The 11,856-nt window shown below is 39.3% G+C and overlaps 1 protein-coding gene across 2 annotated transcripts; it reads right to left on the bottom strand.

The window, feature by feature from the left end:
• Positions 1 to 8,582: 8,582 nt before the first annotated feature.
• On the bottom strand, positions 8,583 to 10,941 carry LOC121750284 (probable ribosome-binding factor A, chloroplastic). 2 transcript variants are annotated; one of them, XR_006039846.1, is made up of 4 exons: positions 10,417 to 10,941; positions 9,563 to 9,736; positions 8,844 to 9,064; positions 8,583 to 8,721 (listed from the first exon to the last, which is right to left on the bottom strand). XR_006039846.1 is itself a non-coding variant. In XM_042144801.1 (3 exons), the coding sequence occupies exons 1-3, from the start codon at positions 10,771 to 10,773 to the stop codon at positions 8,909 to 8,911; spliced, it is 687 nt and encodes a 228-aa protein (XP_042000735.1). In that variant the 5' UTR covers positions 10,774 to 10,940; the 3' UTR covers positions 8,583 to 8,908. The 2 variants fall into 2 exon arrangements, 1 of the variants encoding a protein (XP_042000735.1); XM_042144801.1 differs by having other exon boundaries at positions 8,583 to 9,064; positions 10,417 to 10,940.
• Between the last annotated feature and the right edge of the window lie 915 nt (positions 10,942 to 11,856).

Here is an 11,856-nt window from a genome sequence, read left to right as displayed (position 1 = left end):
CCGTCTCTTTACTCGTAACGGGGCTGCACGGTGGGTCGATTTCATCAAAAGATGGAACTTGTTGGTCTTCGAGTCTGCCATCTCTACCGTCCCTAGATCCCCAATTCTCACTAGGCAAGCCACGATCCATGAGTTTCTTTGCTACTGCCTCTAATATGGAGTTCTCTGAATCATAAAGCTCTGCATCTAATATGGAGTCCTTTGAATCACATAGCTCCCCGTCGCCGTCTCGTGTTGGCGAATGCGTGTGAGTAATGACCTCTCCATAACATCTGCCCTCATCTACCTCACTCCGAAAGCGATCCGGCAGTGGTGGCTGCGGCAAAGGTCCGAATTTTACAAACCCACGGTCAAGGGGATCCACATGTGTTGGTGGCTCATGTGACGAGTATTCCTGTTGTTTTCGGTGGGTTCCAACAGGTGGGCTGATGCAAGGGCAGCAGTTGTCGTAGCAGAGGCCATCCGGTCGGTGGCCGTGGACTAAAATCTGACACTCGCAACTGAATGCACTTTTTTGGCGGATCAAATCTGTGGCGCACGTCCTCCAAAAATTCCCTCCACGTCACCACTGGGTTATTCTCACGGTAATTGAATATCCATTCTGCAGCCGGTGGTCGAAACAACATGACCACATAGTGTAGGCGTTCGGACTCGGCCATCCCCAGGTGGTCGAAATAATAATCGACCATCGAAATCCAATTTGTCACGTCCGATCCATCGAAGTGAGGAGCCTTTATGGAAATCTCTTTCGGTCTCTCTGTCCTGCGGGTACCGTGATCTTGCCGAGGAAGGGGTGAGTCCCAAGACGTCGGGTGGCGGTACCCCCGAAAACTCGTGTCGACATCCCCCAGATATCAGTCCCGCGGCCTGTCCCAGCACGTGCGGTGCCGAGGCTCGGGGTGATCGCGGTATGGCGCCCGATGAACGGTCCACTGCGGAAAACGGTCGTCGCGCCTATGTAATGCATGGGCAGCGCCTCGTCGACGACCGTGGATGAAAGGCCGGTGGACACCGTCGTCTGCCGCCCAAGCGTCGCACGGGGAGTGATACCCCTCGTCATCAAGTTCGTCCGAGAAATCGGGGGGATCAGGTTCGGGAACGCGCGGCGCTTCCAACTTCTCCAGCATGAGTTCCATTCTGTCAAATCGCGCCAAGATCTTCTCCAACCCGGTGGAGGAAATCGCGGCTGTTCCTGCCACATCGTGCGGTGCCTCGGCGGCCGCCTGGAAATCGCGCCGCGGATATCGCGGCCGATCGTCGGCGCGTGCGCTTGTGGACCCGCGGCGCGAAGAGTCTCTGATCAGGACATGCGTGTTGCCTCCGGTAAGGAGCCCCGTCGGCGGTATACGTTCATCCGATCCAGTCATGGTGAGCTCTCAATGAAAGCACCAGTTGTTAAGGACCTAAATCCTTAACGTCGATTTCCACACAAAATCAAGAGACGAGATGTCGTCGTTGTCGAGCGCCCAACGTTGGGTCGTGACTTGGACGGCAAAAAGGGGCAGCTGAGCGCGAGATTTACTCGTCGGCAGCCTTAGGAGATGTTTCTTGTTTGCTGCTCAATTGAGCCAAAATAACAATAGTTTCATATATTGATTGAATGAATAAAATGATAACAAATATAAGAAAAGATATGCAAATCCCTAATATATCTAAACTAATTAATAATGATAGAATACTCGTATCAAAATCCTAAAAAGTCAAAAATTAAAAGTGCAAATTTCTATAAAATTACATTTTGCTCAGGTTTCTTCAACTTTAGTTCAGTGGGATGTGGGTGCTCATTTGTTGAAGTACCTGATGCAATCAAAAAATTACTATATGAGTTGAAATGTAGTGGTTAAATGGAAGGTATGGTGGGGTAACGAGTTTATTTTGTGGTGCATATTCAGGTATGGTGGGGTATATACATTGAGTCTATCTCATAATAGATGACAAACTTGCATAGTGACACAATATTTTAGGGGATGTTATTTTGTATATTAAGTGGATAGAGAAAATAGTACTTTTATATGAATGTGAGAAATAATATGAGACGGAAAAAGTAATATTTAATGAATTAATTAAAGAAAATAAACTAATAGAGATATTAAAGTAAAAAAAATAGATAATAAAATCGAAGAGAGAATCTACCAAGAAGGATTAAGTGTGTTATTTTTTTTTTTATCAAACATGAAATATATAAACTCTTTTTTTTAATTACTACGGGTATCCACCGATAGATCCAATGACTATTTTCTGCGCTTATTAGTAGGTACCTCATAGATATAGTTAGCCCAAGATTTAAAGTTACTCCATACCAAAGACATTGATGATGGATTGAAAATATATAAATTCTAATTAATTATATATGACTCAACTAAAAACACCTAAAGACCTACTACTATTCTTTTAGTTTACTGATGAGAAGCATGGTTGATCATAGCAAAAAGAGGAGCATGCAACATAATGTGAAGAAGCATGCAGCGGATCAAGATTGTGTTTTGATAGTTAGTTGAGAAACTAGCCGTTGGTGGTCGTTTCCATTCGGTTGTAACAAGCTGAGTGAACTCTTATTCACTTAGTGTAGACAGTAAAAAGACATAGTTTATTAGCTTTGTGTGAGTTTTAGTTTTCACAGAGAGTTCCTCATGATTGATTCTTCAATAAACATTCCTTTTACTCTCCATACTTTTGAGTTCTTCTTCTACCTCAAACCCTCAAATATTAGTCAAGTTCTTAATCGATTCTAGTAGTTATCTTCAACAATTGGCGCCGTCCGGTTGGAAATTCGTTCGATCTAGATTGTGTTGATGGCGGTGAGGCTCAAGGCAGAGAAATTTACGGGCAAGAATGATTATGGCCTTTGGAAGATGAAGATGAGAGCGGTTCTAGTGCAACAAGGTTTGGCTGCGGTGCTAGCGTCGGCTGATGCAGATGGTAAAGGGAAAGCAGCCGCGCTCGATGAGAAAGCCCAGGCGAAGCTGGAGGAGATGCCGTTGAAAGCCCATAGTACGGTGATTTTATGCCTTGGTGATAAGGTATTGCGCGAGGTTCGGGCTGAGACGACAGCCTCTGCGATCTTAAAGAAGCTCGACGAGGTTTACATGGCTAAGTCCCTGGCCAACCGTCTATGTAGGAAAACGTGGGAAATGTGGGGGGAAATAGGGAGGCTTTTGGCCTTTCAACTTAAGTAACCTCCATTTTCTTTATGTCATGTCTTGAATGTCAAGTCTTTCAAGTACCTTCCTTTAGCCTATAAATAGGCTTGATCTTGGATTGGAAGATAACACCAACAAATCATTCTCTACTCTCTCTAGTCTCTACATTCTAGTGTGCATCTTAGGAGCATTGCATTGCTCGGTTCTCGCCTCCAATTCAAGTTCGTCGGAGCCTACGAGTTTGAGGTACTTCAACTCGATAAGAGGAAAGTCGTTTCATCTTTGGGGACATTACGCCAATCCGTGAGCACTAGCCGGGGCGTATTTCGTCTTGCGGAGAGAGGGTCACCTCGACTCGACTTGAAGAATACTATAGTTTGCATCTCTTGTTCCTTTTATTGTATTTATATTGTTACATTTACCTTCTAGTTTTGTTCTTTTGTAATAGCAAGGGTTGCCCGTGTAAAGGCTACAATATTTCCAACAATCGCAAGACGAGATATTGTACTCTTGTTGAAAGAGAAAGTACAAAGTGTCGCGAATGAAGAAACGAACAGTCGCAATGTTCATGGGCTACGAAATGGTTAATTCCTTGAGATCCATTCTCTTGAGAATTGTGTTTATTGTTTGTCATTTGACAAACAAGACCAATTTAGACTTAATAGTAGTAATTGGGATGCATGGGTTGATGAATATACCAATGCACACATGGTTCAATATAATTGTGTACTTATTAATGGAGACAATATTGTGCAAATTATTTGAACGTGTTGTTATAAACAACAAAGATCATGAGGTGGTCGCAATGGTCTCCGATGTGAACCATGGTAACAATCCAAATGAATGGTTTGTTGATACGAGCGCCACATGTCATGTGTGCTCCGAGAAAAGCGTTTTTTCTACTTACAAATCTGTTGGAGGTAGGAAAGTACGTATGGGAAACCAAGCCTCTTCTAATGTAGTTGGTGTGGGTAATGTGTTCCTAAAATTAGGATCATGAGAGGTTCTTACCCTTAAGGATGTGTTGCATGTCCCCAACATCCGAAATAATTTGGTGTCAGGCTCACTTCTAGTAAATCATGAATTTTCACTAGAATTTGAGTGTGAAAAGATTATATTGACCAAGTATGGAAAGTTCATAGGTAAAGGTCACCTAGTGAATGAGCTTTTTGAGCTGAATGTTACGGTCATTCACTGTGGAAAATGAAAAAGCAATAAGGAAGATGACACATCCTCTTATTTGCTTGAAAGCTCTGATTTATGACATAATAGATTGAGACATGTAAATCTAAATGCTATAAAAAGATTAGTGAATCTTGATTTACGAAAAGTTCACGAGTTTAACTTACAAAAGAAATGTGAAGTCTGTGTTGAAGCAAAAATGACCAAGCTACCATTTCGCTCGGTAAAACGGAGCACAAAACCTCTAGAGTTAATCAATACAGACGTATGTGATTTAAAATTTGTGCAAACTAGAGGTGGTAAAAAATACTTCATCACATTTATAGATGATTGCACAAGGTATTGTTACCTTTACTTATTAAGAATTAAAGATGAGACAATTGAAGCGTTTAAAGACTTCAAAAATGAAGCCGAAAATCAACTTAATTGTTGAATTAAGTGTGTTCGAAGTGATAGAGGTGGTGAGTATGTAGCCCCGTTTGCAGAATTATGTCATGCAAGTGGTATAATTAACCAAACAACGGCTCCATATTCTCCCCAGTCAAATGGAGTTGCTGAACGAAAAAATAGAACACTTAAAGAGATGATGAATGCTCTGTTGATTAATTCTGGTTTATCCCAGAACATGTGGGGGGAGGCTGTGTTAACAGCGAATCATATCCTGAACAAAATTCTACTAAAAAATAGGGATGTGACTCCTTATGAGTTGTGGAAAGGCAAGAAACCTTCGTATTCATACCTCAAAGTGTGGGGGTGCTTAGCGAAGGTAGAAGTGCCTCATCCGAAACATGTTGCAATAGGCCCTAAAACAGTCGATTGCATCTTTATTGGCCATGCACTTAATAGTAGTGCATATCGTTCAGCTGGAGCAGAGCAGGAGCCTTTGATTGGGTTCTGCGACTCAGACTATGCAACAAACTTAGACACAAGAAATTCTCAAACTGGATATATCTTTACATTGTTTGGTTCAACTGTATGTTGGAAGTCCAGTTTGCAAGATGTAGTAGCCTTGTCAACTACGGAAGCATAATATATTGCTCTAACATCGGCTGTGAAGGAAAGCAAGTGGCTGATGGGATTAACTTCTGATTTTGGTATTGAACAAGGTGGAGTGACAGTGTATTGTAATAATAATGGGGCATTGTGTTTGGCCAGACATCAGATGTTCCATGAGCGAAGTAAACATATCGATATAAGGATGTATTTTATCAGGGATGAGGTGGAAAGTGGCAGGGTACGACTTGCAAAGATTGACACTGCTCATAACCCCGCATATATGCTCACTAAACCATTGAGCAAAGAAAAATTTGAATACTGCTGCACACTTGTGAGTTTGCATGCTATAGATTTCTGATTATTGCTATTTCAGCCAAGGTGGAGATTGATGAGTAGCATGGCTGATTATAGCAAAAAGAGGAGCATGCAACATAATGTGAAGAAGCATGCAGCGGATCAAGATTGTGTTTTGATAGTTAGTTGAGAAACTAGCCGTTGGTGGTCGTTTCCATTCGGTTGTAACAAGCTGAGTGAACTCTTATTCACTTGGTGTAGATGAGTATAAAAGATGTAGTTTAGTAGCTTTGTGTGAGTGTTAGTTTTCACAGAGAGTTCCTCACGATTGATTCTTCAATAAACATTCCTTTACTCTCCATACTTTTGAGGGCTTGAACTTTTGCGTTCTTCTTGTACCTCAAGCCCTCAAATATTAGTCAAGTTCTTGATCGATTCTAGTAGTTATCTTCAACATTTACAACATAACGATATCATTTTGATGGCTGGAAATCAACATATAGGAAATTCTCAAAACTGTATAAGTTCATTGCTTTGTTTAAGACAAAATTTAAAATTCATGAAAAGTGGAGTCTCTCAAATTTCATTGTTTTATTTTACTATGAAAAAAGAGTATTACGAGTGAAATAACTCGTCCAAGGCCCAATAGGCCCATATACAAATGACAACAACAATATAGAAATAGGGATACACCAAGGAAGAGGATAACTGAAAATTCCAGCTGAATTTGTTCCCGAGTTTCCTCTCTTACTTTGATAAATTTGGCAACAATGGCGCCGCTTCCTGGACCCTACTCCGGCAAGAGCTCTCTCGCAATGGTAATTTTCTTTTATTTCTTTGATCCTTACTATAATCTATAAATTTAATTGAGGTTTTATCTGAATTTGGAATTCCACAGGTGGCTAGGGTTTCTGCTTTTTCCTTTGGACTTGTCTACGGCAGTTTGAAACTCAAGGTTCTTAAGGTATTGTGTCGTTTGTCTCCTTCATAAATTTTTTCAATTCCGTTTGGCTCACAGTGATGACTGGAGATTTTGATTTATATGCTTGTTTCGAAAGATTTTTTGGAACTTTGATTTGCTTGGTTGCGTTTCGTGGCGATTTTATATGTTATTATTGGTTTATAATTATGATCTGCTTGATGCAGGGTTTGCCTTGACTTTATTCAGATCTACATTTTTTATTTTGACTTTTTTGTTACTAGGACTTCTTTTGATTACTTGATCTGTGAATGTTTTGCAATTGTTTCTGAACTTGGACTTGTGATTGGATAGTTTGAAGAATAGACAATGTAGAGTTCAAATTGCCATTCAGATTAAGCATGAGGAAATGAATTAATTTGCTAATGTTGGATTTAATTAAATTTTAGTATGAAGATAGGTGGTGAATTGTTTTTGACGACGATGACTTGAAATGAAATGTTGTGCTTTTGCTGAGTACTTTCTTGTCGAAGTTCTTAGCTACTTCTATATTAGCTCACAAAGAGTTTTTTGTAAGCTAACTTGCTCTAAAATGCTATGTGTGACCACTCATTTCCTTGCAATCGGAACATCTATTTAGTGTTTAGCCATTCCCTATCCAGTGCATCTTGTTTGACCATGAATTGTGACATTGTGTTCAATAGGAGAAATAGTGTCTTTAGTGCTTGGTTGAAAATGACTTTGTTCGCATAGACGGGTTAGTTATGTTTAAGAAGTGTCAAATTTATTCTGTAAATCGTCATTTAATCATAGTGTTTTTATATGGATAGTTGGGTGCATTTGTATTTAAAATTATGGAATTCTTTGTGCTATGCATGAGAAGAGTTTGCAGCTTCTTTAGGTTTGCTGCTGATTTTCCACCACCTATCCCCAAAACAAATCTGCTGCTTCTACGTTGTAACTAACTTCTCACATGAATACCGGTGCACCTATCTACACCTGTGGTATCTTCTTCCTCTAAGGCTCCTCCAGCCTAATAGTAATAGATATTTAATGCAATGAAATAGTAGACTCTGCTTATATTGCTCTTATACGGTGATCTCTTGTATGAATTTTCTGGCTACCTGCTTTATTTTACCACTGCTTGCTTCGTCGATCATTGAGCCCCTTGAAGACTCACAGCTACTACTTTTTTTATGTTTTCACCAGATGCAGGCCAAGTCTCAAAAAAAGGCTGAAGCTAAAGCTCATCACTAGAGGATTTTTTATATTTTACTTTTTTTTCGGAATGAAAATAAGTCATGAGAAAAAGCAGTTTTTCATTATGGCCTGATGTGCAGGACCATTAACCTCTTCTTGAATTGGTCAGTTGGCATACAATGGTTTGAGCAGTATTTACATTAATCTCTTTGTTTTGGATATGCTCTGTGCTCAAGTTTCCTTGAAATTCGGTTGATCACTATTTTAACACGATTAACAGGTTTTGCTTCGGTCTTGTTTTGATAACTTTTTTCATATGAATTTTATGTGCAAACCTTAAAATCTGCGACTGGAAATATGATTATATCTCAACTGATCTTGAATCATCAAACAATCCTAAGGATTTATTTTTGAACTGTTTAATGTTAGAGAACGATTAGCTGGTAAAAGCAAGATTGGAAAATTCTGAAAACTTAACCACAAAATATGATCAATTAGTACGAACTAAAATTAAATGTTTGGTTTATAAGTTATAAAACTATATAATTCCACCATGATGGATATCTTGGCTTGCACATCATTCAATTGAATGGTTACTTTTAACTTATCACGGATTTGATTGTTTAATCACGATCATTTAACTGACTGAATATTTGTTACTTCAAAGAATGATTGATTAATTTTGACCTATTAGGCTATTACATCCATCAGATAAAATGTTTCTTAAATAGAAATTGATTAGTTTTTACCTATTATAATACACCCATCAGATGAAATGTTATATAGAAAACTACGAACTTGTGTAATACTACTATTACAAAAAATGTATAAATTAGAAAATAAAGCACAAATAAGGAAATTATACTTTGTATTTTCTACTTTTAAGGTACTTTTTACTCATCTATTACAACAAAATTGAACCAAACACGAAGATCTGAAATAAGGAAATAAATTACTTTTCCAAGCAGATTCTAGACAACTAAATGAGCCCTGAAAATCAACAAACAACAAACTTATGCCTCATTAGTTATGAGCAATCTATCTCAACATGATCTTCATACTGCAAATGCAAACTCAATGATGGTTAGTTCATTATAGTAGAGTGAACTAACCAGTTATGAAGGAATTCTCTGCCTACATTGTAGACTCCATTGTTTTTCTCCATGTGTTGGATAAACTACTTCACATAAATGATGCCCTCGTCATCAATGTCATCACCCTCCCACTCCACATCATCATCCCTCCTACCTGCAAACTCTTCACGATCATCATCTTCATCAATAGTTCCATTTTTCTCATTCTCATCCTTCAGTTTATCTAATATAGCAATAACCTGCCAATAGAAAGCACTGTACAGTTAAGAATTCATAGATGAGAAAAGAAAAGTGTTGCATTCAACAAAACAATAGATGAGATCCACCATTGCATGGTTCACACGTAGTATATAATAAGGAACTCAGAAACAATCATGTTCATATGTGGAGTAATAAACTGAAGTTGATGCCACATTTTAGTTTCACTCTATGCAAGTCAGCATGTATAATATTTCAGTAAGTCATTCAAGACACCACCATTGTGTTTAAGTTCTCCATTTTGCAAAGCAGTAGCATGATAGGCTGATAAGTTGAGGACAACATAGTTGGATGCCTTTGACAAAGGTATTTTGGTTACAAATCAAGCCAAGCCATGTCGAATATATCAACATCAGAAGCATCTATATGTAAGTGTGGAATCCGTCAATTATGAGGAACTAAATGGAAAAACGATGCAGTAACGTTTTATCATGAGAGAACACATGTAATTGGTAGTTAAAAACCACTGAGAATCTTACCCTGCTTCCACGTTCTAGAGACTCATCTTCTAGGAACCGGACCTCAGGGGTAAGCCGCAACTTCATACGCTTGCCCAACTCACTGCGGACATATTTTGCTTTTGCCTTCAATCCTGCTAGAGCAACTTCTTTTCCCCTTTCATCTCCAAAAACGGATACATATACTTTAACAACCTAAACGGGATGAAAATGATATGCCTCAAACATTTTAAAATAAAGATCACGCAACGACTCGAGATCCACTGATACTAGTCTAAATAGACAAACTTAACACTCTGAGTTAAGTTTGAGATCAAGACTAGCAAGCTAGGGACCTCCTCAAAGGTGAAACAACAGGCAACCTAGTGTTAGAAAATTATAAATATACAGCAATAATCCCGTGTTTTCATATGGTGCAGCACACTTTTCAAGATCAGACAGCTCAATTGTTGATCAGCATGCAAAATGATGAACATTGCACAATTTAATTACTCACAAAACCTATAATGCATATGTGCTTTGAGCCCTAGCTCATGTGTATATCAAATTAATAGCTATCAAAGACCACAACTTCTTAGAGATTTTGCTTTGAGCATCCAAGTTGATTTATTTCCTTTGTTTAAACGAATTAAGTTCGAGGAATGTATGATGCTCTTAGCTCGAAAACAACAGAAATTAGCCCGGTTTTTAACCTAAAACTGCACATAAATTAGAATCAATAAAAGGAAACACATCATGATTTGCATATAGTATAATTTAATAGCAAAAAATTCCTCGCTATGTCTTCATAAATTCAATTTACAGCTGAACTGCTAAAGAAGCACTAGTACAATTCGCCTCAGTAGTGGTAAATCAACCAAATCAAACCAATTTACCTGCAAATCAGCAGAAACTTCGACATCACTGATCGTCGTCAGCGACGAAAGATATCTATCCGCCCCCAAAGCAGCTTCCGGCAACACCGCGTATTGCAAAACCTTATCGGTAAGCAACATGTCGGAGATCTCTCTTCTAATCTGCTTCGCCACCATTTTCACCCTCCTAGGGTTCGCCATGCACACAATTGTGCTCTTTCCGCATTTACCTCCGACGCCGCAGCTGGCGGTGGAAAACAGCCGGCACGGCGGGGGACGGCGGAGACCGACGTAAGCGACCGGGAAAAACGACGGCGTCGAATATGATGCTGGATTTGGTAGAGAGATTGTGGAAGGTTGAGCTAGAAGGTGCGGCATTTGAGAGTATTGTCGATGAGAGAGATTTGGGAGGGAAGAAAACCAGAAATTCCCGGATAATGTCTCACGCCGTTGAGGGTATTTTTGGGAATAAAATTTTGGGAAGAGATAGCTGTTGGGCTTAATTTATTGGCTTTTGGCCCAAAGAAAAAACATGCTCAATCCTATGGTGCCATTGGGCTGTTCCTATTATATAAAAGGTGTTAAATTATTGTTGTATTAAATTGCTTTTAAAATGTTTTTGTATTTCCATTTGCATTCTACATGTCACGACCCAATTCTCATTAAGGATAACAAGAATGGGTGATTCGCGACTAATGGGGGATTAAAGAAGCGGGGATAGAAAATGGGTAAAATCTGAAGAACTTGTCGAAGGACAAATGTGATATTACCAAAATAACAGTCGAGTATTTGGTACAATCTCAAAATAGAATGTTTGATATGTCAACTGAATCAGAGTTCAATGAAGAGACATTACTATTCTCATTCAACAAAACACAGCGGAATAGGTCCCAACTGAACGACTTCGTGTATGAAGACACGAATCGTCGAGATATCCATAGGCTTATTTAATAGCATCGACTCCGATCAATCTTTTTCTCCATCCTGACGTTCAACCTGCACGTTTATAAATACATGCAGGGCTGAGTACAGGAGTACTCAGTGAACACATGCCGAAAACAAAACATACAAATATAAGTTGTCATCCATCTACAGTATCGCACGGGGGTTTTTCTTAAAAGGCCCGAGCATACTAAATTCTTTTGTGATCTTAAAAGTTCGATTGCAATCTAAGTTCTTTGTATTCTGCCATGTCTGAGAATCTAGTGTACCGTGAAGGTGGCCACCTTCAACAGTACCCTCGCCGGCCAACCTCTCTCTAGGATGGCTCACAGCTCTTGTGCACATAATTCCGAATAGGATTTGCGGTCCTATTGGGAACCGAATTCGTTACTAATCTTTTTGGCATCGCCAAAAGTCACGGCACATAGGCCTATCAGACAGGTCTCAAAAACAAGCATTTTCTGGCATGACAACAACTTTAAAAGAGATGATCACATTCTCATTTTTCAGAAAAGATAT

Source organism: Salvia splendens, chromosome 10 (genome assembly GCF_004379255.2).
Source record: "Salvia splendens isolate huo1 chromosome 10, SspV2, whole genome shotgun sequence".
Lineage (NCBI taxonomy): Eukaryota > Viridiplantae > Streptophyta > Magnoliopsida > Lamiales > Lamiaceae > Salvia > Salvia splendens.
The sequence above is the reverse complement of the archived record's forward strand: the minus strand, read 5'-3'. Positions and strand labels throughout refer to the sequence as shown.

Bases quoted from the DNA above. Each gene is read 5' to 3' on its own strand.
- LOC121750284 (XM_042144801.1), bottom strand. From the start codon at position 10,773: ATGCCGCACCTTCTAGCTCAACCTTCCACAATCTCTCTACCAAATCCA. The intron at 9,737-10,416 runs GTAAATTGGTTT...CATCCCGTTTAG, and splicing joins AAGTTTCTGCTGATTTGCAG to GTTGTTAAAGTATATGTATC. The intron at 9,065-9,562 runs GTAAGATTCTCA...TTCTATTGGCAG, and splicing joins CTCTAGAACGTGGAAGCAGG to GTTATTGCTATATTAGATAA.